This window comes from Electrona antarctica, assembly GCF_951216825.1.
Source record: "Electrona antarctica genome assembly, chromosome: 18".
Classification (NCBI taxonomy): domain Eukaryota; kingdom Metazoa; phylum Chordata; class Actinopteri; order Myctophiformes; family Myctophidae; genus Electrona; species Electrona antarctica.
Window position 1 is genome coordinate 19236391 of NC_136799.1, and position 22580 is coordinate 19258970.

Sequence of the window (22580 nt, forward strand, 5' to 3'; positions counted from 1 at the left end):
GCAATTCCCTTAATTCTCATTAAAAAAAACCTAAATGCTAACGGTATATTCTATTTGGCGAGAGGGATGCAAAATGTGTAATCTGGCACCATCTAGCGATTACAAAGGCCTCCATTTGAATTACCGGTAATCCGGTATGTATGTATTCTGTCGAATAGCAAAAACAGAAATAATTCGTTTTAACAAGTACGGAAACCATTGTCCTCATGGTGGGGTATCGGTTAGCCCCTTTCGTGGCCCGCCGCCCTTGTTTACCTTTTCTGTATTAAGGGTCCCGAAACGAAAGGGGCTAGGCTGGGGTATCGTATTCGTAATATCGTTATAACGTTACAGTACATATTCGCCTAATGGGTTTAAATGAGATAATCAATCCAAGACTGCGGACGATATGAAATGTGTATCAGATTTCAGCCACGTGAAGTGAACCGCGTATACCGACCTTCCCCCATAAGTAATGCCTATAATATAATAGAAATATCACAAATAAACAATTCCAAACTAGTGTGATTGTTGTAACACATTTTCACCCTTTGCACTCACATTGTTTATCCATATTAAGTTTTATTAGATTAGTCATTTCCATTAAACCGAGATTTGGCCCCTCTGCCCTCTCATCTGATTTTGAGCTGTCAGTGGGACAGGGACACTCCCTGATCAGCTGCTAGCGCCAGTGCGTTAGCGGAGCTAGCCTTAGCTCGCTCCTGCTTTATAATGACCAATTACTAATTGAGGACATTTTTATGAATGCAAAACATAATAGTCAGCAGCTTAACGTGGCCCGTGTGCACCGATTACGCATGATATTGTGTGCGGGTTCTTACCTCGTTTGCTTGTGTAAATTAAACCGCTTTATGCTTCGTCCCTCACGTTGTTTTTAGGGAAATCCATCCATGTACTTCTACAATGGCAACATCCTGTGGTGTCCGTCGAATTGCCTGACTGGGCTAGCAAGAAGCAACATGGTAATGGTAACTGTCAATCATTGATTGTGCATGCCAATTACATTTTGATGGTCCGTCAAGGCATCGATGATGCCTTGACATCACGTGCATCGTATTCCTCAAAAAATAAAGGGGTAAATAAAAAAAGAGCAGACAAGGCATGATAATTACAGCATTTTAATATATTATGACAATAATTTGTAGGCATATTGGTTGAAGATTGCATAATGTATCAAATATTAATAGGCCTATAGTAGTAGTAGTGAATTTACATGAACAACAAAAGGTGCTATAGGTAATAGGTAACCGATATATTTGGTTAAAACAAACATGTTTGTTAAAGTTAAAGCTCTATAATCTGGTATACCACCAATTTCATCCAACCAAGAGAGAGAACCATGTATTCTTAGATGGTATTCTTTCCTTTGACCAATTTTGTCTTCTATTTTGGTATCATCACTTCCAATGTCACGTTGTTTCCTATGTTTTGTTTCCTGTACTGTATGAAGTCTTTCTCCTGACTGGATGGTGTCCCAACTTGAAAATCAATTTTCTGTTAACTAAAGAGTTGGAGATGGGGAGATCCGTTACTGAACATATTATACTTTTCAGAAGTAACAGCTATTTACTTTTCCTTCTGAGGCACTTTATAGCCATACTTAAAAACCATAAACTTGATCAGCTTGGCTGGCAGAGATGGCCAAATGAACTCGTCAATTTTGTAGAATCCCAATTTGTGGTACAGTTTGGAGCATAGAGGTGTACAGGACAACATTCTGCACATCATGACACAAAACAAAGTCGAGCGCCGTCTGACAAAGTGCTTTAGCAATTCCCAAACCCCTGAACTCCGTTCTCACAGAGATCCGCTTCAGTTCCCAAGCTCCCACTTGTGTACAACAGGGAAGTATGGCCACTGTCCCTATGATGTTGCCCTTACTCTCAGCCACCCAGAAACAAGACACTTGTCCTTCCTTCATGTAGCTAGCCTTAATATCCAAGAGGTCCTCCCGGAGTCCTAGTTGGACCCCCTGGTTGAACAAGTACCTAACCACCTCTCTGGCTCCAAGCAACAGGAGAACTGTGGCTAGTAAGGTAGTTAGGAGGCACCCAGACAAGGCAATAGTTGCCAAGATGAAGATGACCACGGTAAAGTGCACCCAGGTCCGTTTCAAGGCTTGAACACACACAGCATTCAGGTGCTCGGAGAAACCTGTGGAGTACACCTCTCTGACCACATCATAGTCCTTGTCCTGGTATTGACGAATCTGAAAACTGGCCATCTGTTCATTCCCTGACGTGGCCTGGAAGGAAGAGGACAGCTTACTAGCACAAAGGCGCAAAGATTAGATTGTTTCAAATCATAGGATCAAATATGTTATGCTGCCAAAGTGCCATTAAGGGATTAATAAACTCTAGAAAACAAGTTTACAGAGACCAGTCAAGAACAGTTTTAATTACTGTATAGTGCCCAGTGATTCCAATAAATCTGTTTTTTTAATATCATTGTTCCTTCCTTACTTTGCATTTTGTTGAGTGTCAGCTGCACACATATGCTTTCTAAATAATTATTTAAAAAATACATAGACATTCAAGCTTTTTAGAAAAAACATAATAGGGCAAATAGTGTAAATCAGCTTTCACACTTTAGTCTTAAGTGTCCAATATGTAAACAAAATAAATATTTCATTAACATTTCAAGCAAAACAAATAAATAGAGCAGCATCTGGATAAAAATCCAAACTAAAATACCTAATGCTGTAGTAGAGTACATAGTCTCATCATAAGCAAGACGATTCAATCATGGAATTGAAAGGACTACCGGTGATCTACTATAGCATTTTATAGGGGGGGGGGGGGGGGGGGGGGGGCATTGGATTTCAGTCATTTCTATACAGTACTATGAATCATCAACTTGCGTTATGAAACTTTAATGAGATAAGTAACCCCTACACAATAAACTGTCACCTTAATTTCTATCGCATGGCACTGTAGTTCAAAGTTATATGACTGCATTTAATGTATTTAATGTTTTAAAAATTAAAACATCGTAAAGCTGAAATCTGGGACTCATTTTAATTAAAGAAAACATTTTAACCAATCAAATGCAAAACAAAGGGAGGAGTGCACACCAGGCAGTACTGCAGAAGGTGCCACTGACAACCATGGTGAAACAATCAGTTAAAAAGAACAAAGTTTCACAAAGCCATGTTTCATATGGCCATTAAGCAAGCAAACATTTTGACTAAACATCTTCTTGAGGGTATACCATATACTGTAACTAGTAACTACTAGCACAATTGAAGTGGTTGGAGGTGGACTCTCTCTACTCTTCCATTGAGACCAGGTAGGACAGATTGGTTGACAGTGACACACCATCAAATGATTGAAGCAGAAGGTGAAGCGGATTGGTTACTAGATGCACTGCCATCTTTATTGTAGTTTCAATGACCTTTCTCCACCAGGAGACAATCCACATAAAAGCCAACATCGACTCAATTAGTATTAGTATCGTTTAAATGCTATGTTAAAAATGTAAATATACAATGAATCAAAAAATAAAGCCACCGATAATGATAAATGTATTGACGGCAGTCGGACCCATTCATCTTGCTTTCCAGTCAGTGTGTGTGAGTGAGTGAGTAGGCGTTTCATAATTACTGTCAATTAGATCAGACTGAATGTGTTACTGTTTTCTCTTTCAGTTCCACTCAGTCAGTCCATCTTTTTGTCTTGCTGCAGGTCCAGTCTGTACTCCAGCAGGGTGAAGTTAGTGATTTTGGTTGCCACATCTGGCATGACAAACTCTCTTATCTTTGTGTAGCCCATGTGTTCATACAGCTTCTGTGCATCTGTCTGCACTATAGAGGTGTACAAGACAACCCCCAGACGGCCTCTCTCACGGGTGAAGTCTACCACTGTCTGGCACAGAGCCTTAGCAATACCCATACGACGGTGACTACGGCTTATAGACATGCGCTTCAGTTCCAGGTAGCCAGGCGTATTCTCTGCAGGCAGGCAGGCCACTGATCCCACCACCCGACCTTCACTTTCGGCCACCCAGAAGAACGAGTCTTTGCTCGTCAGGTAGGCTTCCTGGATGTTATTGAGGTCCTTCTTGAGGGACATGTCGATGTAGCTGGTGAACATGTAGGCTACAAACTGTCTCATCCCTGCCAGGAGGAGCGTCACTGCGAGGATGGGAAGCAGGAACGACTTGGAGCTGGTCAGCAGAGCGCAGACCACCATCATCAACAACAGCTGTGTCGGTGGCTGTTTCAGGAGGTGCACAAAGGATGAGGGGATGTGCTCACTCATGCCCATTGTGAAGAGGTCCTTGACGGCCTCAGCGTCGTCATCATGATACTTCCGGATCTGAACACCAGCCATAGTGTGGCAATTGCCTTTCAATACAACAGTGAAGACAGCTATAAGAGCAATGAAAAACACTCAATGGACAGACTTCCAAGGGATTTTTCACTTTCAAACATGTTTTGTGTTATTTTATCGTCTACTCAGGCTTTTGTGAGCATTAAAAAAAAAAAAAAAAAAAAAAACACGTCCCCCTCACACATTATATTAGAAGGACAAGAAGGACATCAGTCACCAGAACGGGTTAAAATAGAGTTTGAAGTTACAATGGGTTTCTAAGAAGGGGGTGTGTCTGAAGCAACTTGAAAACTGCCTGGGGTGGTCACGATAAAATTGCCCAAAACATGTTTGAAAGTGAAATATCGCTTTCATTATCTATAATATGGCGTGATAAAGTCTGGATGAAGGCATTGCAATCTCTAATAGGTCACAGATGCTAGGAAACTAATTTAATAAGCTGGAAAAATATATAACAAAGTAAAACTCGACCTGGATTAAAGAAGGTAGGATGAGTGATTTTCTTTCTGGCAGCTATATATTCTGATTGAACAGTGGTTTTCAACCAGTGCTCCGGGGACCACCAGTGGTCCTTAAGGGGATTCCAGGTGGTCCCCAGTTAACAGATGGAGTTGGTTTCATTTTACGCTCTCAAGAGCATTACTTAATTTACAAGAAGTCTACACAATTACAGAATGTAGAAGAATTGTTATTTTGATCGTTTGCATGTTGTCTCATATGGTACCAACATCAATCTCAAAATCCTATCCAATGATAACAAAACATTCTAAGTCTTGAGTCTGAGAGGGTGAATCTCATCAAAGTCCATGGCTCAAATGCCCAATACATAATGGACCTTGATATGAAAAAGGTTGAAAACCACTGCTATAGAATAGTGTTACTAACAGGAGTCTCTCAAGCTCTTTATTAAACAGAAAATACATTTTCAGGTCAGGAAACCAATTTGATCCAATCAGGAGAACTCTGACAAGATACAGATTAAACAAGTTAAATTGGAAGTGAGGACAAAGAAATGAGCAGACAAAAGTGGAACTGGAACAGTATAAAAATGAAGCTGATAAATGGGCACTATCTCCCTGGTTTAGCTGACATTTCGTCACCTACTGGAAAATGAGAGACTACCGTTACTGAACAAACGCTCTATAGTACACTAGTTCTATATCAGAATATAGTGCTTTAACCTTGGAACAAAAAAACATTTTAACCAAAACATATCACTGTGACTTACCCTACCTTAAAAGCATCAGTTCTTAAAATGAATTAGATTCTAAATATCTAGCCCTGAAACATGTCATAATCAAGAGCGTCATGTGAACCATGGCTACTAGATAATAGCCTATAGTCTGTCTCCATGCTCCATCCAAGGAAGCCTGGAGGTATAGTACTAACCCCAGATTAGAGCTAAGGGCAGACGGAACTAACCTGACTCCGCCAGATGGGGCAGCAGAGAGTACACTGGGTTCCCCCCAGGCCCCATAGAGTATATAAAGGTTCCCCCCTCAGGAGGGGGGGAACCCAGTGTACTCTCTGCTGCCCCGTCTGGCGGAGTCAGGTTAAGACGGAACTGAATTACCTCACCATAATTATTGTTCTAGTTATCCAACGTGATGACCAATCCAGAAGTGAAGAGGACAGCTAGCCTGCAGCAGCCTCCTGACTTTTATTTTTTCACTTTGAGCTCAATAGTTACTTTTTTAATAGATTTCAAGATCTAAAAGAGCTCCATCTTTCTTAATACATTGTTAAGTTTCATAACATTCTGAGCTTTAATCCCAGTACATTTGGCCAACATGCGGTGGATAATAGCAGTTTCAATGTGGTGGCCTACATTTTGTGAATAAAAAAGTTTAATAAAAACGTTGAGAGACGTTCTAGAAGTAGAGCTTCGTGCTGCTGAGTGTTTTAGTAATAGTTGTAGTTGTCACGTCCAGACTTTTTTTGTTTTGTTTTACACACAACAGATAATAGAAACTAAAGTCTATCCAATTCCAGGCTAAAATGTATCCATCAATGAGTACAGTAGACTCTACTGTATGCGTAGCCTAGCCAGACAGACAGTTAAACATTGACATAGCTCTGGTCCATAGCTCTAATGCGTTTAGACTTAGAGCTATGGACCAGAGCTAACATTGACACAGAATCAATGTGTCGAGATTCAACTTCCATAAACTGGGGATAATCGTATAATAACCGTAGGTAATTATTGTGTTCTTCAAATAAGTAACGCGTGCATTCAAATCTCATGTAAAACCACACCGACAAAAAACCTAATATGAAGCATTCGATTGGTTGCAAATTAGCGCAGTTAGCCAGCTAGCCTATCCATTCTTTCAGTATTAAACTGAGATTTAATTCTTACTCGCCGGGGAAAGAGACTTTGGGTAAGAACATGATGTGCGAATGAATATGACCTACCTTGTTAAAAATAAATGTGCAAGTAAATCAGACTTGGCGCTTTGTCTTGTTGTTTGTCATTTGTCTTGTTCTTCCTTTGCAGTTTGCATAGATCAGATGACCACTACCACCACTGTACACCACTTCCTGGTTGTTGGAGTGCAGTGAATACTTCAAGCGGATTGGATGACACAGCAATGACGCAATAGAAAACAAAGTAACATTTGTTATGTATCTAGGAGGACAACAAGATAAACGCAGGAATTTACTTCAGACATAATAATTCAACAATGAAAATAATCAAATCAATAACGGACCACCAGTGAATCAGAATGCCATATGATATCACATATCAGTCCCACTCCCAGGCTCAATGACCGATGCCAAAACAGTCAGCGTGTTGTCACATCAAACAGACCGTTTCGTTTAAAGGCCAATGACTGAAACGCCAATAAGTGTAGTGTAAACTAAAGACTAAATGTAGATCACAACATAATATTGAGAGAGAGAAAAATATATATTTTTACCTTTTAATACAAATTTGCTTTTATTCCACACACCAAATGATTGTAAATTAATTCCCTTTTTGGACTAAGCTTTCAGCTACAATGATAGTCAAAAGATAAAAAACACTTAACTACTTTCTTATGTCAAAAATACATTGGTTTTGTACAAAACAAGAATTTTTACATTCACTTTCAGAAGCTCAGATCCACTTCTCTGTTCTAATGCTCTTTCTTTCCATTTGTATGTTCATATGTTCCTCTGTGTTCCTTTCTCCTTAACCAAGGTTGATTTCCCCAGCAAACAAAGTTATCAGTAGTATGATAGTAAAGCCAGTTAGAAGCCCTGCATTCTGAATCAGGAAGATGATGATCTTGGAACTGGTTCGCTCTTGCTCCTTCATTATGTTGTTCATCTCTGGGAACTGAAAAGACAGCATTGATATTCAGTTTCCTGTCTAACACCTTTCATGGGCAACATACAGCCATTATGTTTTGACATCAGCCTACCTAGGGAGTAATGACATGTGTGCACCCTCTGGAGAGACATAGCTCCAAGAAAGGCAATAGCTTCAGCTTCTGATCCGAGTTAAGTAAATGATAAATTATGGACTATGGGCTGTGTTTATGACTTTCTACAGTTTAACATTGTAGGCATTACACTGGCACTCCTTCAGCAAAGACCCTCATCATTGCAGTGGGTCAGAGTGAAAACACTGCCTATTAGGGATGTGCCGATGAGACATTTGTCCGATATCCGATATAATTAATTGCTGTCATGGCCGATAACCGACATTACCGATGTCAATATGATCTAATTCTGTATTGAAAAATTATAATAATTTTGTCCATTCTGAAAAAAACATGTAACAGGGTGTCTGCACTGCATGCTTAGGCAAGTCAGATTTAACTTTAATACCTTTATATTTAATATTGTGAGCTTGTAGATCTGTTCAAGCTGTTACTTTGGGCGTGTTTATCTGTAAAGACAGACCAATTAATCGGACTGATTAATTAATCGGTCTGATTGATTAATCGAACCGATGCCCGTTAATCTAAAAACAACTAAAATCGGCTGATACCGATGTGTTTGCCGATTAATCTCCCATCACTACTGCCTATATATTAAATATAAGATATGCTTGTGCCACTAGATATACTGCTATTTTGATATATTCTGCCGGGGAGCAAACAGGAGGATGACTACAGCCTAAATCAAACGACTGAAGTTATTTGTCAATTAGTTACACTACACAACCTACATTACTGTAAAATACCAAGAGTCCCCGATTCCTCTTCCCTCTCCTATGTTCTGTATTCTTTACTTTTGTCAATTGGCAAACCCAATTCCCCATGTATGACAATCATATTTCTTACCATGTCTGCCAGTGCAATGTACAGGAACATGCCCCCAGCAATAGCAAAAATGGCATTGGGGGCATAGTTGCTTCCAAGCAGGATACCAAAGGCAAGGCCGGCGTAACAGGACATGGCTGATAGCATGTTGAAGAATATGGCTTGTGGTACACTCATACCAGCATTCAGCAAGATCACAAAGTCACCTGAAGCCGGAAAGAGAGCGGTAGATTAACCAAGGATTGATGGAAGTTTTGGAACAAATCGGCCTCTCCTTTGAAAAATATATTGTAGAATTTGTGATGTTTGGTCAGTCGTGTAACAATCTGGGAACCCACCCCCAAAAAACAGCACAGTTTTCCTTTGAATTTGCTTCTGGAGGCCACCTCTTTTGGTGGGGCGCCTACGTTTTCATTCCCACTAACAATGTATACCAGTGCTCCTAAACTCACCTAGCTCATGTGGGAACTCCTCGCACACAATTGCAATGGAGGTGCTGAATCCCGCCAGCAAAGACACTGTGAAGGAGGCACCGATTGCTAGTCCATCTATGAAGTTATGCACGGCATCACTCAGGGTGATCATCCATGCCACTGTCTTTATGTTGGAAACATGCTGCCCTCTAAGCCAGTGGCACATCACACCAGACACCTGGACCTCCTGTAGGGAAGACCTCCCAAAGGAGAGAGAGCAGGTTAAAAAGCGACACATACGTAAAAACAGAATAAAGACTAAACCGAGTGATGGGCCAATAACTTGAAACTTATAATAAAGAGTTCACACATGTAAATTGTAACAACATAGAAATGCAGAATGCATTTAATAATAGTTTCCTGAGGTAGATTGACAACAGAACAGTCATAGACTTTTATCACAGGTAAACTGTGGCCTGAACCTCCAAGTCCAACCACCAGGCGGAGCAGAGGCCTGGGGAGAGAAGTCAGTACCACGGACAGCGCATATCCTGATCAAAGGAAGGTATGTCCCAATACGCAAGTTGAATCAGTACCTGGGAGTTAAACCTGGGAGAGCTGATTAGCCCACATACATATGGGCTATATAAGCTAGTAGTCTCTCCCCAGAAGGCATCCACTCTTATCGGTGGATCACACATCAGGCGGTACAACCTGTTGAACCGCCAAGTTAAGACTTGTAAAATCTGCAATGTTCCATTTCCTCGGGTTCTCTCCTGTGTATCATATAAACTCTGTTTGTCCATATGCAATACAAGCTGCAACTACTCTGATCCAGGAAGAGGCTGTATTAACCCTGTCTTTGTTCAACTTTCCCCCAATAAACTATTTTGACTTGAACCATAAAAGTGACACAGAAGCCGCTTTTGAGATGAATCAGGGCGGTCGGGAGTCTCGGGACATTGTCCGGAGTTGCCCTTTCATACATGCACAGTAGCAAATAAAGGTGATTGTCCGTATCAGATGTGCCATCTGCTCCTGCTTGTTTTAGGTGCCTAAGCAAAGCATACAGGAGGCTTGCGTTAATTCCTCCCAATTAATGACAGGAGGGAGAGATGTGAGGGAGAGATGCCTGGATGAGACTAAATCTGTTTTACCTTCCACAGAACATGACAGATATGAAAATGAAATGTGAAATATGTGCATAGGCATATTTCCTAATTCCATAAATCCATAAATCCAACCATGCACAACAAACTGCTAGGTCAGGACTATGTAAATAATAGAAGCTCAAATGTTACAATTTGTGAAAAATAACATGGTTAACTAAAAAAAGACATGAACAGTGTTGAAATACAACAAACCTGTATTCATCTACTGTAGGTTCTGAAACTTGCAATTGCTACCAATTTTGCTTCTGAGCTAATTGATCAAGTTTGAATCTGTGAACATATTTCTAACTTCACTCTACTACTAATAAAAGCTGCCAAATTAATGAATACTTCAACATCAACAGGCCTATTTGAGTCTGGTTTATTAGCCAGGCTACAACAGGCCCACTACTCGCTTGTTGTGAGCATTCACACATCCAACATTTCACAAATTCAGTACTACCTGGCAGTGTCAAGTCTATTGCATGTTGGTCCAACTGATTTATAAGAAGACAAAGACAGAAGAGCAAGGGTAAGCATGTATCCCAGATGATATCTATAATAATATTGTATATTTGTATTACATACTTTTATTTTATTGTATTCAGTAACATAATTCCCGGATTGTAGCTTTAAAAATTGACTCCTTGCTAGACCAAGTAGTAGTAGTAGTGATAAACGATGTCAAGGACATTGGCACAGATAGATGTTTACAACTTAGGAATAAGAACCTGGTACATAGTACCTTCAAATGCCCCCTACACACTGCACGATATTTGCTCCGATTATTCTGTCGGAGAGCTTTTTTAGTGCTCGCCGACAAAATCCCCGATCTGATGCAAGATCGGGCTTCTTTGATGAATTGAACATGGTGGACCCTCTTGTAAACAAGTGTAATGCTTAATTGGGTCGTCCACTCACAGTTAACAGCCTTTGTATTGAGTTTGTGCTTGAAATGTACTGTAATTCTGCAAACTGTTAATAAATATTTCAATCAATCAATTTGATCGCCAAGGTTTTGATCGCTGTGTGTGAAAGGCTTTGCAAGAAGATCCAGCGGCGATAAAAGCGCTCGCCGATACCTACCCGACCGTTTCTGAATATCTAGCAGGTTTGATATTTGACTCTCACTTGAATTATGTTGATATTAAAACCGTCTGAATCTACGCTGCAGTGCAAACATTTGGGCCACCACGTGCTGTCTGTCTGTCTCTGTGTGTGTGTGTGTGTGTGTGTGTGTGTGTGTGTGGGGCGGAGTTTGTGTGCATGTGTTTTTAATGCATGCACTGTTGGAGATAATATCATGCAAGGATTTGCAGTGTGTGTGACAGAGATTGTGACTTAAAGATGGAGTACCACGATTTCTTTCCACCCTAAAATGATCATGATGATCATCAGGTATTATTATAATGACGACGAACTTTTTCCAAAAAGTGTACAGTATTTGTTAAAATCATGCTTTTATGTGGACACGCCCACCAGTTCATTAAAGGACCACTTCACCACTTTTCAACATCGCTTCATATAATTGGTCCTCACTAATGTTCATAATAAAACACGACCATTTTTTCCTACTCAGTCTGTGTCTCATAGGAGGGCTTTGGGCAGTTCGGACACCCGTCCACCAGTGACATCATCATTAGGCAGATTTCTTTTTAAACAAGATTTGTTTTAAAATATATTTAGATTTGTATTATCGTGAGAACGATGGCTTCAACTTTTGCATTGCAACTTTTCAGGAAAAGAAAGCCGGCTGTTTCTATTAGCTTGGATTCACCATCGATGATGTCACTGGTGGACGGGTTTCTGAACTGCCCACAGCCTTCCTATGAGACACAGACTGAGTAGAAAAAAATGGTGGTATTTTATCATGAACATTAGTTAGGACCAATTATAGGAAGAGAAGTTGAAAAGTGGTGAAGTGGTCCTTTAAGTATGCCTGGTTTGCCTGGTAGGTGGTGATGGGTGGTGATCCACCTGAACTGAAGCTGCACCCACAGCTGTAGTTGTATGATAAAGGGGGAGGGGTTAAGGGAGGGGCTGATAGTGTGATGTCACTATATTACTGTTTATTTCATTGGCCCGTTTGACTGTCAAGGGTTCAGCCTCCAGGAAGAAACCCTAAATACAAAGTACATCATTGCACATAAAAACGACTCCAGGGTGTCTAATGAAGTACTGTCACCTCATAAACACATGAAAAACTGGAAAAATAAAAATGTTGTGGCACTCCATCTTTATGTTAACGGACTTAATGGAAAAGGAAAATATATGCACTCCTTTTGGTTAAAAAACGAGTCAGTTTGTATGCGGTGTGCAGTTTGAAATGGTACCTTTTAAAATGAGTTGCTGTGGTGTCCAAATCTTTTGGAAACAGTGGGTCGGTACAATACAGAGCGCCAAAGTCCTGACGTGTGTGTATGTGTGTGTGTGTGTGTGTGGAGGGATACACAGAGATAGAGAATGATTTAATGAAAATCAAGATTTTAGCTTCCTGACTCCTGTATCGCTCTATTTCACCCTGTGTTCCTGTGTGTGTGTGGTGTGCGTGCGCAGAGAGAGAGAGAGACGTCCTGACGGTCTTGCGCATACATCACGGGATCCTGCACCTATACGTGAGATGTCAAAATTAATTGAAATAAAAAACTAATGTAGCCTATATGTATCGGGTCTGGATCGCATCTTGGTGAACTCTTGCAGTGTGTGATCCCTAGTCGGCGATCAATCGTTTAGTGTGAAAACCACAAAGATATAATGAGTCGATTTTTAAAAAAAAAGACTCCTGTAGTGTGAAACACATCTGATGACTCGCCGACAACTTTAAAAGTGTAGGGGCCATTGAGCGTTTAGGACCAGCAGACAAACTGGATTCTTGATACTGCTGCTATTCTTTGATTCTCAAATTATTCCTCTTTTTGTTATCTCTTTGTTGTTGTATACAGTATGTACCCAAGATCACGGGCTCGAAACATCACTCTATAATTGGAAAAAAAAATGTAACCGACAAAGGGAGCCAACAGTGTGCAGCTCTCTTCTTTCCTTTGACTCTTATGTACGCATACACAAGATGCAAGAATAAAGAAACCTTGAACCTAGAAAGACTGCTAAACATTTTCTATATTTTAGAGAGACCGTGGAAAGTTTAACTTCAAGTACTGCTTGTTTTTCAGATCTCAGTTCTGTGGTATTTAAAACAGAACTCTTCGAATTACAAACATAATGGCATAACTTTCCTTGAAGCAAAACCTGAGACTCTTCGGAACCAAACAGGGCTAATGGCACTCAGTTGGCGACACTCCGCCATGACAAACCAACCCATTATCGGCCACTGCCAAAAAGGGGTCTTTGTGTGCAACCCAGACAATTCCTGCATTTATCCAAGGGGGCAGTTTGTGGTGGTGAGGGAGTCTCTGTCTCATCTTGGTACAATTCCTTGAGCTTCTGTGTGACACCACTCCCTCTGTTTGTTTAGTTAGTATGATCCTAAAGAGACTTATTTCTCAATGTGACAACAGGGAGGGAGAATTCACAGTTAAACATTAACGCCACTCCTCTAATCGTTCCATGTCACAGATAACAGTTCAATCAATAACACGATGGCAATAACTTGCCATCGTGTTTGTTTCGTGTCTGACATGGGTCAAAAACATTAACTGGTCTGCCCTAGCAGACAGCAACATGATACTAGTTATGCCTACTTGCTTTTAGTTAGAGGAAGGTAGTTTCATAGGCCAAATACACTTGGGCTGAAATCAACAGATGTGCATATCTGACTTTAACTCATAGCATGCATTGGGAGGAGTAAGCGTTATTGAACAGCACCCGGAGAAGAGTTAGGGGTTAAATATCTACACCCAATTACACTGCCCAGAGGAGTCAGGATTAAACCAGAAACCTTCCAATTCCCAGGGCCCAAGAGTTCAAAGTTTGAATCCCTATTTAAGTGGAGCAGATTAGGATTTTGGGTGTTAAAGATAATATTTGCTTGTTATTTGGTTTTGAACTACCGTAATTTCCGGACTATAAGACGCTACTTTTTGTCTCCACCAGGCCGAAGGCATGGGGAGAGAGTATGTTTTGCACTCCGTCCGTCCGTCCGTGTGTCCGTGTGTCCGTCCGTCCGTCTGTGAACAGCTAATCTCTGACACCGTTAACCCGGTCAATACCACATTTTGCACACACACTCCCTGGATGCCAACGATGAACCTCTGCCCCAGAATTTCCAGAACGGCCTGTTATAGCGCCACCAGGAGGCCGCTTTGTGCAAAACAAGTTTTTGGACAGTACACCTACAGATTTTGTCCAAACATCACACAAATTGGTACACAGTCTCTCTAGAGCCATTCAACGAAACAGGTCTTTCAGATTTCTCAGACTCCATCCTGATTGGCTAAGATTGGCTTCCAAAGTTCGCAGGAGTGCTCAGTTTCAAACGAAATGCTGCAAATCATGAACACATCGTGTGATTTCCGTGAAATTGTGCACGCACATTCCCACTAGGCCGAGGACGAAATGCCACGTGAACATTTTCAACTATAACTGGCCGAAAAGTGTTTTTACCTCTAACTGCATGGATCTGTGGATAACTTTGTATGCCAACTCCCTAGAAGCCAAGGAAAAACCTTTGCCTGGAATTTTTCACATCTGCTCTTTATAGCGCCACCAGGAGGCCGACATATGTAAAACAAATTTTTCTAATATTACTCCTTCAGATTTTATCCAAATTTCACGCAAATCAGTACACATGCTCTCCATAGTCATGTGATCAAGACGGGTTTGTTTGATTTCTCATAATCCACCCTCATTGGCTACGATTGGCTTCTAAACTTTTCAGGAGTAGCCCGTTTTGTACAAATCGCCACAACTACTCAACGCAGCGTCCGATTGCGGTGAAACTGTGCATGCATATTCCCACTAGGCTGAGGAAGAAATGCCACTTGACAGTTTTCAAATCAGCCTCATGGTGGCGCTACAACAGGCCAAGCCGCGTCACACACACACACACACACACACACACACACACACACGTTTATATATTACTCCTAAACATTTTGCCAAACATCACACACACTGGTGGAGACCTGTGCCCAGAAGGGCACTTTTTCTAGTTTCCCATGCTTTGAACCCTGCGGCCTATACAACGGTGTGGCTAATCTATGGATTTTTACAGCTAACGGCCACTAGGGGACCTTCTAAATCTATCTCTATGGCCACCTGCGGCTTATAGTCCAGTGCCGCTTGTATATGTACACATTTATTTTTCCCCCTAAATTTAGCTGGTGCGGCTTATATTCAGGTGTGGCTTATAGTCCGGAAATTACGGGTACCCAAAATCCACTCGGATAGGGATTCAATTCTTTTTTTAAATGAAAAGGTTTCTTTTTTTGTTTACCCAGTGTCAATGCCTAAACTGTAACCCTGGGCACTACTCTCCCTCTACCAACCTTTGGAGGCCTGAACTGACTCACTCCTCATGCTTCCTTCAATGCATGAGGAGTGGCCTGAACTGAGCTCATGCTTCCTTCAATGCATGAGGAGTGAGAAGGAACTGAGCTCATGCTTCCTTCAATGCATGAGGAGTGAGAAGGCCGCTTCTTATCACCTGACGGGGGAGTTTCCCTGGTAGGATGTAGCGGAAGGAACATGTTATTCCAACCAGTTCCTTTCCCCTCCATCAGGCTGACCAGAGCATTATAGAGACCATGATTACTGCATGTTTTTTGTGAGGCCCAGTGAGGGTACCTACAGCATGAATCTTTTCTACATCCGAGCATAGACATGGTAACGCCCGCCTGCCTCTGATTAGCCTACCGACACTGGAGGATACATGCTGGATAGTCTGCCGCGATAATATTGTTTATGCCGTTTGCTTTGATGGAATGATTGATGTGTTCTAAATAAAGTGTGTTGATTATTGTGTAATTTATTTGTAGCGTAACTTGTATGTGTAAACTTGAAACATTATTGTACTGTAAGGTCTCTTTTCCATTGATTCTTTATCTATTTTAGTATAATAGTATTAGTTTACTATAATTAGATTAATACACGATAATCAACACCAACACTATATTCAGAACACACCCATTTCTCGGAGGACAGTCTGGTGAGACCATGGGGGAAAGACGGGCAGTGTCGGTAGGCCAATCAGAGGCAGGCTGTTACCATGTCTATGCTCGGACGTAGAAAAGATTCACGTGGTACCTACCCTAGGGGACATGGGGAGAACATGCAAACTCCGCACAGAGAGGCCCTTTCGCCAACCCCACCTAGGGTATGGGCGCTGATGACGCAAAGGAGAGAACACGCCCCCCACCGTCCCCGGCGGGAATCGAACCCGGGACCTTCTAGCTGTGAGATGACAGCGCTGATTGTGCCACTGCGCCCCAAAATGCTTGAGCGACCACCCTACCTCTTGAGCCACCATATTTACTTGTGACCGTTGTTTTACAAGCCTTTGATGGGGTGAGCATTGAGCAACATTGTACTTATTTATAGGACCCAATAACACCCACATCACGCATCACACCCAGATGCCTGATAAAATGATATCATAAACAAAATGCTTTATGTTTTCAACATGCAGATTAATGGAAGGGCTGGGGCTCTCACCTCAGTGGCTACTGGCTAATTGCGAACGCAATGAGCACTAACTATGAGACCTAGCAGAACATGTCTGTGTGTCTGTCTGTCTGTGTGTGTGTGCGCGTCACGCTGTAACACCACCCGCCCGCCACCAGAGGGCGCAGCTGTATCACACACAAAACACACACACACACACACACGCACACAAACTTAACTTTAAAAAAAACGTAACTTAAAAAAAAACTTTAAAAGAAAAAACTTTAAAAAATAACCTTCCAAAAAAACTTAAAAAAACCTTTAAAAAAAGTACGTCATTTATTCTAATTGTTGTTATTGCAATTTACTCGTCTTACTTGTGTTTAGAAGCCTATTCTATGTGGTGAGATTGAGACACCTGATACAAAAGAGAGAAAGGTAATGTTGTAGTAGATTACACTAAAATGCAGACTGCTAGAAAGAAACAAGGCAAGGCTCCTATGCAATTAGGTAGATTTGATCACCACTTAAAAAATCATGCGTAATATTATCCCACTTCCAACATTTTCTAATATATCATCAGTGAATACACCCTGGATGAGCTGAGTTTATTGGTACCTGAGAGGGTGTCACCTCTGTATGTTGAGGGGCAGGATTTGAACAGGTCTTGTCTGTAGTTATGGTGTTGACGTTGGTCAGGGTGATGCACTCTTTTTTCTCCAGTATATCCCCATTATGGAAGGCGTTCCCTTGCGGCAGTTCAGGAGGGGAGAAGTGGCTATGCCCATGCTAAAGGGAGGCAAGTTCATTACACCAGGAAATTGGTTGGAAAAGTGAAATAGTATGACAGAGAGAGAGAGGGGGGGGGGGAGTATTAGAGGGTAATTTCTTCAGTATCAAAGTGAAGTGCCTAATTATAGATTGTTAATACATATGTAATCAATATGTCAGCTATAAATCAATAAAAATATGCCATTAATTACGAATTCTTCACCCCTTGTAAACGGGTTCAGGTGGCCAAAGTACAAATACATAAAACAGTCATAAGAGAATATATAAATTAAAATATACATAATATGCAGTCCCCTGTTCCATTCCATCCCCCAACACACACACACAATCAAACACACGTATGCGAACACACAGAGAGCATTTCGAAGATCCATACATTCACACAGACACGATTATGAACACGCAATCCTTAAAGGAGAATTCCATGCTTGAAGGCTTTCTTACCTTTATTTGTAGTTGTTACGTCCCCACCAAAGAGGTCCAGGTGTTATTTTGTGCAAAAGTGCATTATTGGCTATTTTCCCTAGTGCCCTCAATGGGGGTTGGGTTTTTGTGCTAATTCACTTATTTCCATCGAAATAAGTAGTAAAGTGTGCCGCTTGGGATACTATTTACATTATGAAGAGAGGATATATACAAAAAAATAGATTTTTGAGCGATGGAAATAAGGAATTAGCACAACACCCCAATGCCCCATTCAATTCAATGCAATTCAATTAAATTCATTGAGGGCTTATGGTAGGGGAAATAGCCAATAATGCGCGTTTGCACAAAATAACACCTGGACCTCTTTGGTGGGGACGTAACAACTACAAATAAGGTAAGAAAGCCTTCTAGCATGGAATTCTCTTTTAACATTCACATACCTCTTGTTCTACTCCCAAGGCCATTTTCAATATTTTCTCCACGAGGAATAGAAGGTAAAATCCACCAAATATTCCAACAGCGTTTCCCACGTAGTTATCGGTTTTTGGATCAAAACCCAGGGCCTGTGTGATTTTAGGACAATGTTAGCCTTGTATCTGTATGCATTGTAAATTAATCAAAAGTATAAATACAAGCTCTGGTCTCATAACTTCAAATAAATGTAATTTGTATCGCCATCTTACAAACCTCTGGTATGAGCTGTAGAACAGCATTGGAAAAGAGCGTCCCTATGGCAAGGCCGATGAAGTAAGTAAGCAATTTGGGAAAATAGGATTTCTTTGTGAAGGGGACCAGCAGGAGACCAAGCAGTGAAGCCAGGTTTATCACAGTGACAGACAGGAACCCATAACCCCACACTGTCAGGGAGACGAGAACAAAAGAGTTTCATGATGAATGGTACAGTCATACAGTGTGGCCAAATAATGTTTCAATTCTCCTGGCACAGGGGCTCAGCACACGTTGATGACTTTGATGCCGAATCTCTCTTTGAAATAGAATAGAAATGAACAGTGAAAAAAGTAAAAAACAGACAATAACCTCATTAGATTATGTCCTACTTGTGGTCAAAATGCTTTTGCACAGTAAATGTGGTAGAGCAGCAAGCTGTTGTGGAATCTTCTTTACTTGACCTTACTTATTTTGTCCTGCACCAGCGATAAAATGTGTATTGAATTCTTGTGAAATAGCAACATACCTTCAGCCAAAATGTGGCTGATTCAGCACCAGGCTGAAAGTGGTTATTCATTGTAGGGAAATTAAATTGAGTACTATAGACGAATAACAGTTTCATTAAGCTTGTACAGAAAATAGCCTGCATCATACAAAATGGTGAACCTACAGTGAACAAGTGGTGGTAGAATGATAGTTATTAATGCAGGTGTAGACATGAAAATCCCAATTATTAATCGTGATCACAGTATTAAATGATGTCTGTAAATGTATTTCTGGCTCTTCATTGACTGCACAATACCCCCCCCCCCCTGCCCCAGCAAATCAAACCCTGATTATATCTAATTATAACCTGCACAGTCAACAGAACTGAAGCAGGGAATGTGATATTTGAGGGCAGATCAATGGGTCCAAGAGTCAATTTGAGGCCATTTGTGAAGCTTTAATTTTCCTCCGCCACAGGAGAGCACTGCTGGAATGTGACACTGAAACCTTACTGCTGTCATCAGCTGGATGCATGTACAGTCTCTGCTTCCCAGCTAGACAGAATGATGTCCTTTCTCTCAGAGAGAATGAGAGATAAAAGAACAATTGTTTCATTCCCTCTGTCTATGCTTTGCCAATTTCCATAAGGACACAATGGCAGGGCTTGTTTAGAAGGCAGACTCTGAGATCAAACAACACAGGTGTATAATTTGTTGGTATGTAATGTGCAATTATGTAAGTTGTTAATATTTCTCCCCATCGGTACTACACCTAACTATTTTGTGCTTGAATAAAGAGAATGCAATTTATCTCTCTGTCTGGGTTATATATTCAAAACCTGAGGATCATAAGCTACATTAGGGTTACATGCAAGAATGTGGAAGAAAGGGCTGGGGAGCATTATTTCAGAGAAATAAATATTTATCCCTATGCTTACTTTAATGCAAACACAAACATTTAAAAAATCAAACAGCCTTATGAATGCTATAAGAGAAACAAAACAAAAATATGAGTTTACTGCTTTGTTACTCAAAAGAGTGCTACAGTATGCAGCTCTTTTTTTTGCACTATTGGCAGTGCTGAACAAAACTATTTGCAGTGCAAGATCAAAAGGAAAAGTCTCCACAAGTTTGCTGCTCCACTACGTTTAGTGTGCAAAACACAAACACAACACAACATTCTGACCACAAGTTGGAGCAGCAAGCTGTTTTACAAACGTTTCCATTTGAGTTTATTGCTTTGTTCACAGTTTACCACTGGGGGGGATACGAAGTAAGCAGTCTTCTATTTATCCACGGTCATAATGACCCAACATGTTGTATCATATTCATAGCCCATTTCTCTTAGGCATCTCTTAGGCATCAATTTTGTTTGTTTGTCCTCTTAATGGCCCAGCACGTATTCAGGTTGATAACTGGATGTGTGTGGTTTTACATGAGTTGTGCCAAAACCAATAAAACCACCATGTTGTGACTCAATCCAACATGACAGTCCCCTGCCCTTCTAAGTGGAACATTTGTGCTGCTAGGCGAGAATGTCTTATGAATAAGAAAGCCTTCAGTCAGTTTTCAGTCTGAAAACTGGAATGCTTGGAGACATCTATGGTAGTAGGCTCCTACAGCAGTGGTTTTCAACCAGTGGTCTGAGGTCTGGAGGAAAAATCTCATCGAATGCTGAATGAATAATGGGCCTTAATATGAAAAGGGTTGAAAACCACTGTCTACTACAGCACTGTGAAGCAACTGCTCACCAGTGTAATCACCAGGCTGAGGCAACGTGGGGGCGTTATAGGGACAGGAGGGCAGCAGCACCTGAGTCAACACAGCAGGGCAGATTCTCTCCAGATGTTCCACTGTCAGCGCCTGGCTGACATTGTTGAGCCCATACTGGGACAAGATCTGCTGCACCGAAGGACACTGGTGAGGGGAGGGAGAGGTATTGATAGAAAATTGGATAGAGGAAAGTTAAAACAAAGTAAGATTCATGTACGCATGTATTCCAATATACAGTAAGCATGTCTAGTCTATGTGAATAGTCAAAAACATCAAAATGCTAATCTATTAAATACAAATAGGCGACTAGATGTTCTATTTTATGATGAATTCCTGTTCTGTTCTTTGTCTATATAGAAGTGTCTATTTGTACGTCTCTAAATGTTTTGATGAATTGAACATGGTGGACCCTGTTGTAAACAAGTGTAATGCTTAATTGGGTCGTCGACTCACAGTTAACAGCCTTTGTATTGAGTTTGTGCTTGAAATGTACTGTAATTCTGCAAACTGTTAATAAAATGTTCAATCAATCTAACATAGTGTAAGCATTTGTTTTTCTTGCTTGGTCAACTACTGTCAAAACAAAAGCAAACAAACTGTAGCCTAGTAAACATAACGCATCTATAACGTATTAACCTCGATCATTGTGATTTAGATCAGGTTACAAATCAGAAAAATACTGGAGGAAAAACATTTTTTAAGGAAGCACTTACCTCTAAATCTGCGAGTGGGTTTCCCTCGGCTATTAATTCTGGTCTTCTTGCTGCTATTATTTGCACTAAGTTTTCAAGATTCTTGTTTGAAATTGACTTGTTTTGGCCATAAAAGCGCAGGATATTATCAAGATATCCATGATGACCATCCTGGTCGTCCACATCTATACCTTGCGTTTTGGAAATAAAAAGTATCGCGCATGTGATCAAACATCTGAGAGGATACATTGTTACCGGTCTGCAGTGAAATGGCTCGTTGAATCTTGTTTGTGATCCTGCGGTGGGTGCCAGCTAATGTTAACCCAATATTGCTAAATACCGTTTATTTGGACTAGAAACTTATACAAGCACATACTGTCCTTGAAGTTCCTATATAGTCCAGGTCCATCGTAGCTTCACCATGTACTACCTCCTCAACTGCAGATTTTCCAAATCCCGTCCCGGTATATTCACTCAATAAAATAATCAGCATAGGGCTATCTGGGTTAGATTAGTTTACGTCCCATTGGTTCAAAGTTCACCTCGGCAGCTACGCTGAGAGACGGAGAAGCGAAATGTGAAGTGACCGACCCATTGAGCGTACCGACCACATGTAGGCTAGTATAGCGCCGCGCACAGCTACAGTGACTTTTTCAATGGGTTCCTTTGTGAGTGACTTTCTCACTTGGCATTCAGCGTGCTCACTCAGACTTAAAGGTGGGTGGGGGGGGGGTATTGGCATTTAGATGAAAAGAAGCAATGACGTGACTCGGCGTTTAACGCTGCCACTTGACAGTTAATTGTTTCAACTTGTTTGTGGAATCAATCAATTATGAAAGAGCTGGACATGAAACTAATCTACATTCTACAACATAATTGAGCGTGTATGACAAAACGCAAGATTGCTTGTTCTGGCTGCCTCCACGTGGTGACTAAAGAGCAATGCATAGCATACCCTACATAACATAGCCTACATGTTTGAAAAACACAGATTTACCAGTTTGGTTTATTTTGTGCAGTTTTTCAAAATAGGGCTT

The 22580-nt window shown here is 41.0% G+C and overlaps 4 protein-coding genes across 4 annotated transcripts in view; all 4 read right to left on the reverse strand.

Moving 5' to 3' along the window:
- dctn1b (dynactin 1b) overlaps nt 1–946 on the reverse strand; it is a gene marked incomplete at its 5' end in the record, with an annotated part of 54853 nt that extends 53907 nt beyond the window's left edge. Inside the window, one exon of the mRNA XM_079527933.1 lies at nt 822–946. The remainder of the gene's footprint in view (nt 1–821) is intronic.
- A 708-nt stretch (nt 947–1654) lies between these two features.
- Nucleotides 1655–3372, reverse strand: LOC306941802 (putative N-acetyltransferase camello; the record flags this gene model as incomplete). The annotated part of the gene is made up of 2 exons (XM_079527444.1): nt 1655–2267; nt 3272–3372. 2 exons carry the CDS (start codon nt 3370–3372, stop codon nt 1655–1657), a joined length of 714 nt encoding a protein of 237 aa, XP_079383570.1.
- On the reverse strand, nt 3350–6902 carry nat8 (N-acetyltransferase 8). Its single transcript, XM_079527934.1, has 2 exons — nt 6747–6902; nt 3350–4345 (listed from the first exon to the last, which is right to left on the reverse strand). The coding sequence occupies exon 2, from the start codon at nt 4329–4331 to the stop codon at nt 3657–3659; it is 675 nt and encodes a 224-aa protein (XP_079384060.1). The 5' UTR covers nt 4332–4345; nt 6747–6902; the 3' UTR covers nt 3350–3656.
- A 413-nt stretch (nt 6903–7315) lies between these two features.
- slc39a8 (solute carrier family 39 member 8) lies at nt 7316–22111 on the reverse strand. Its single transcript, XM_079528014.1, has 8 exons — nt 21565–22111; nt 20830–20995; nt 18612–18781; nt 18365–18487; nt 17325–17495; nt 9037–9244; nt 8606–8790; nt 7316–7653 (listed from the first exon to the last, which is right to left on the reverse strand). The coding sequence occupies exons 1-8, from the start codon at nt 21790–21792 to the stop codon at nt 7507–7509; spliced, it is 1398 nt and encodes a 465-aa protein (XP_079384140.1). The 5' UTR covers nt 21793–22111; the 3' UTR covers nt 7316–7506.
- Nucleotides 22112–22580: the final 469 nt, after the last annotated feature.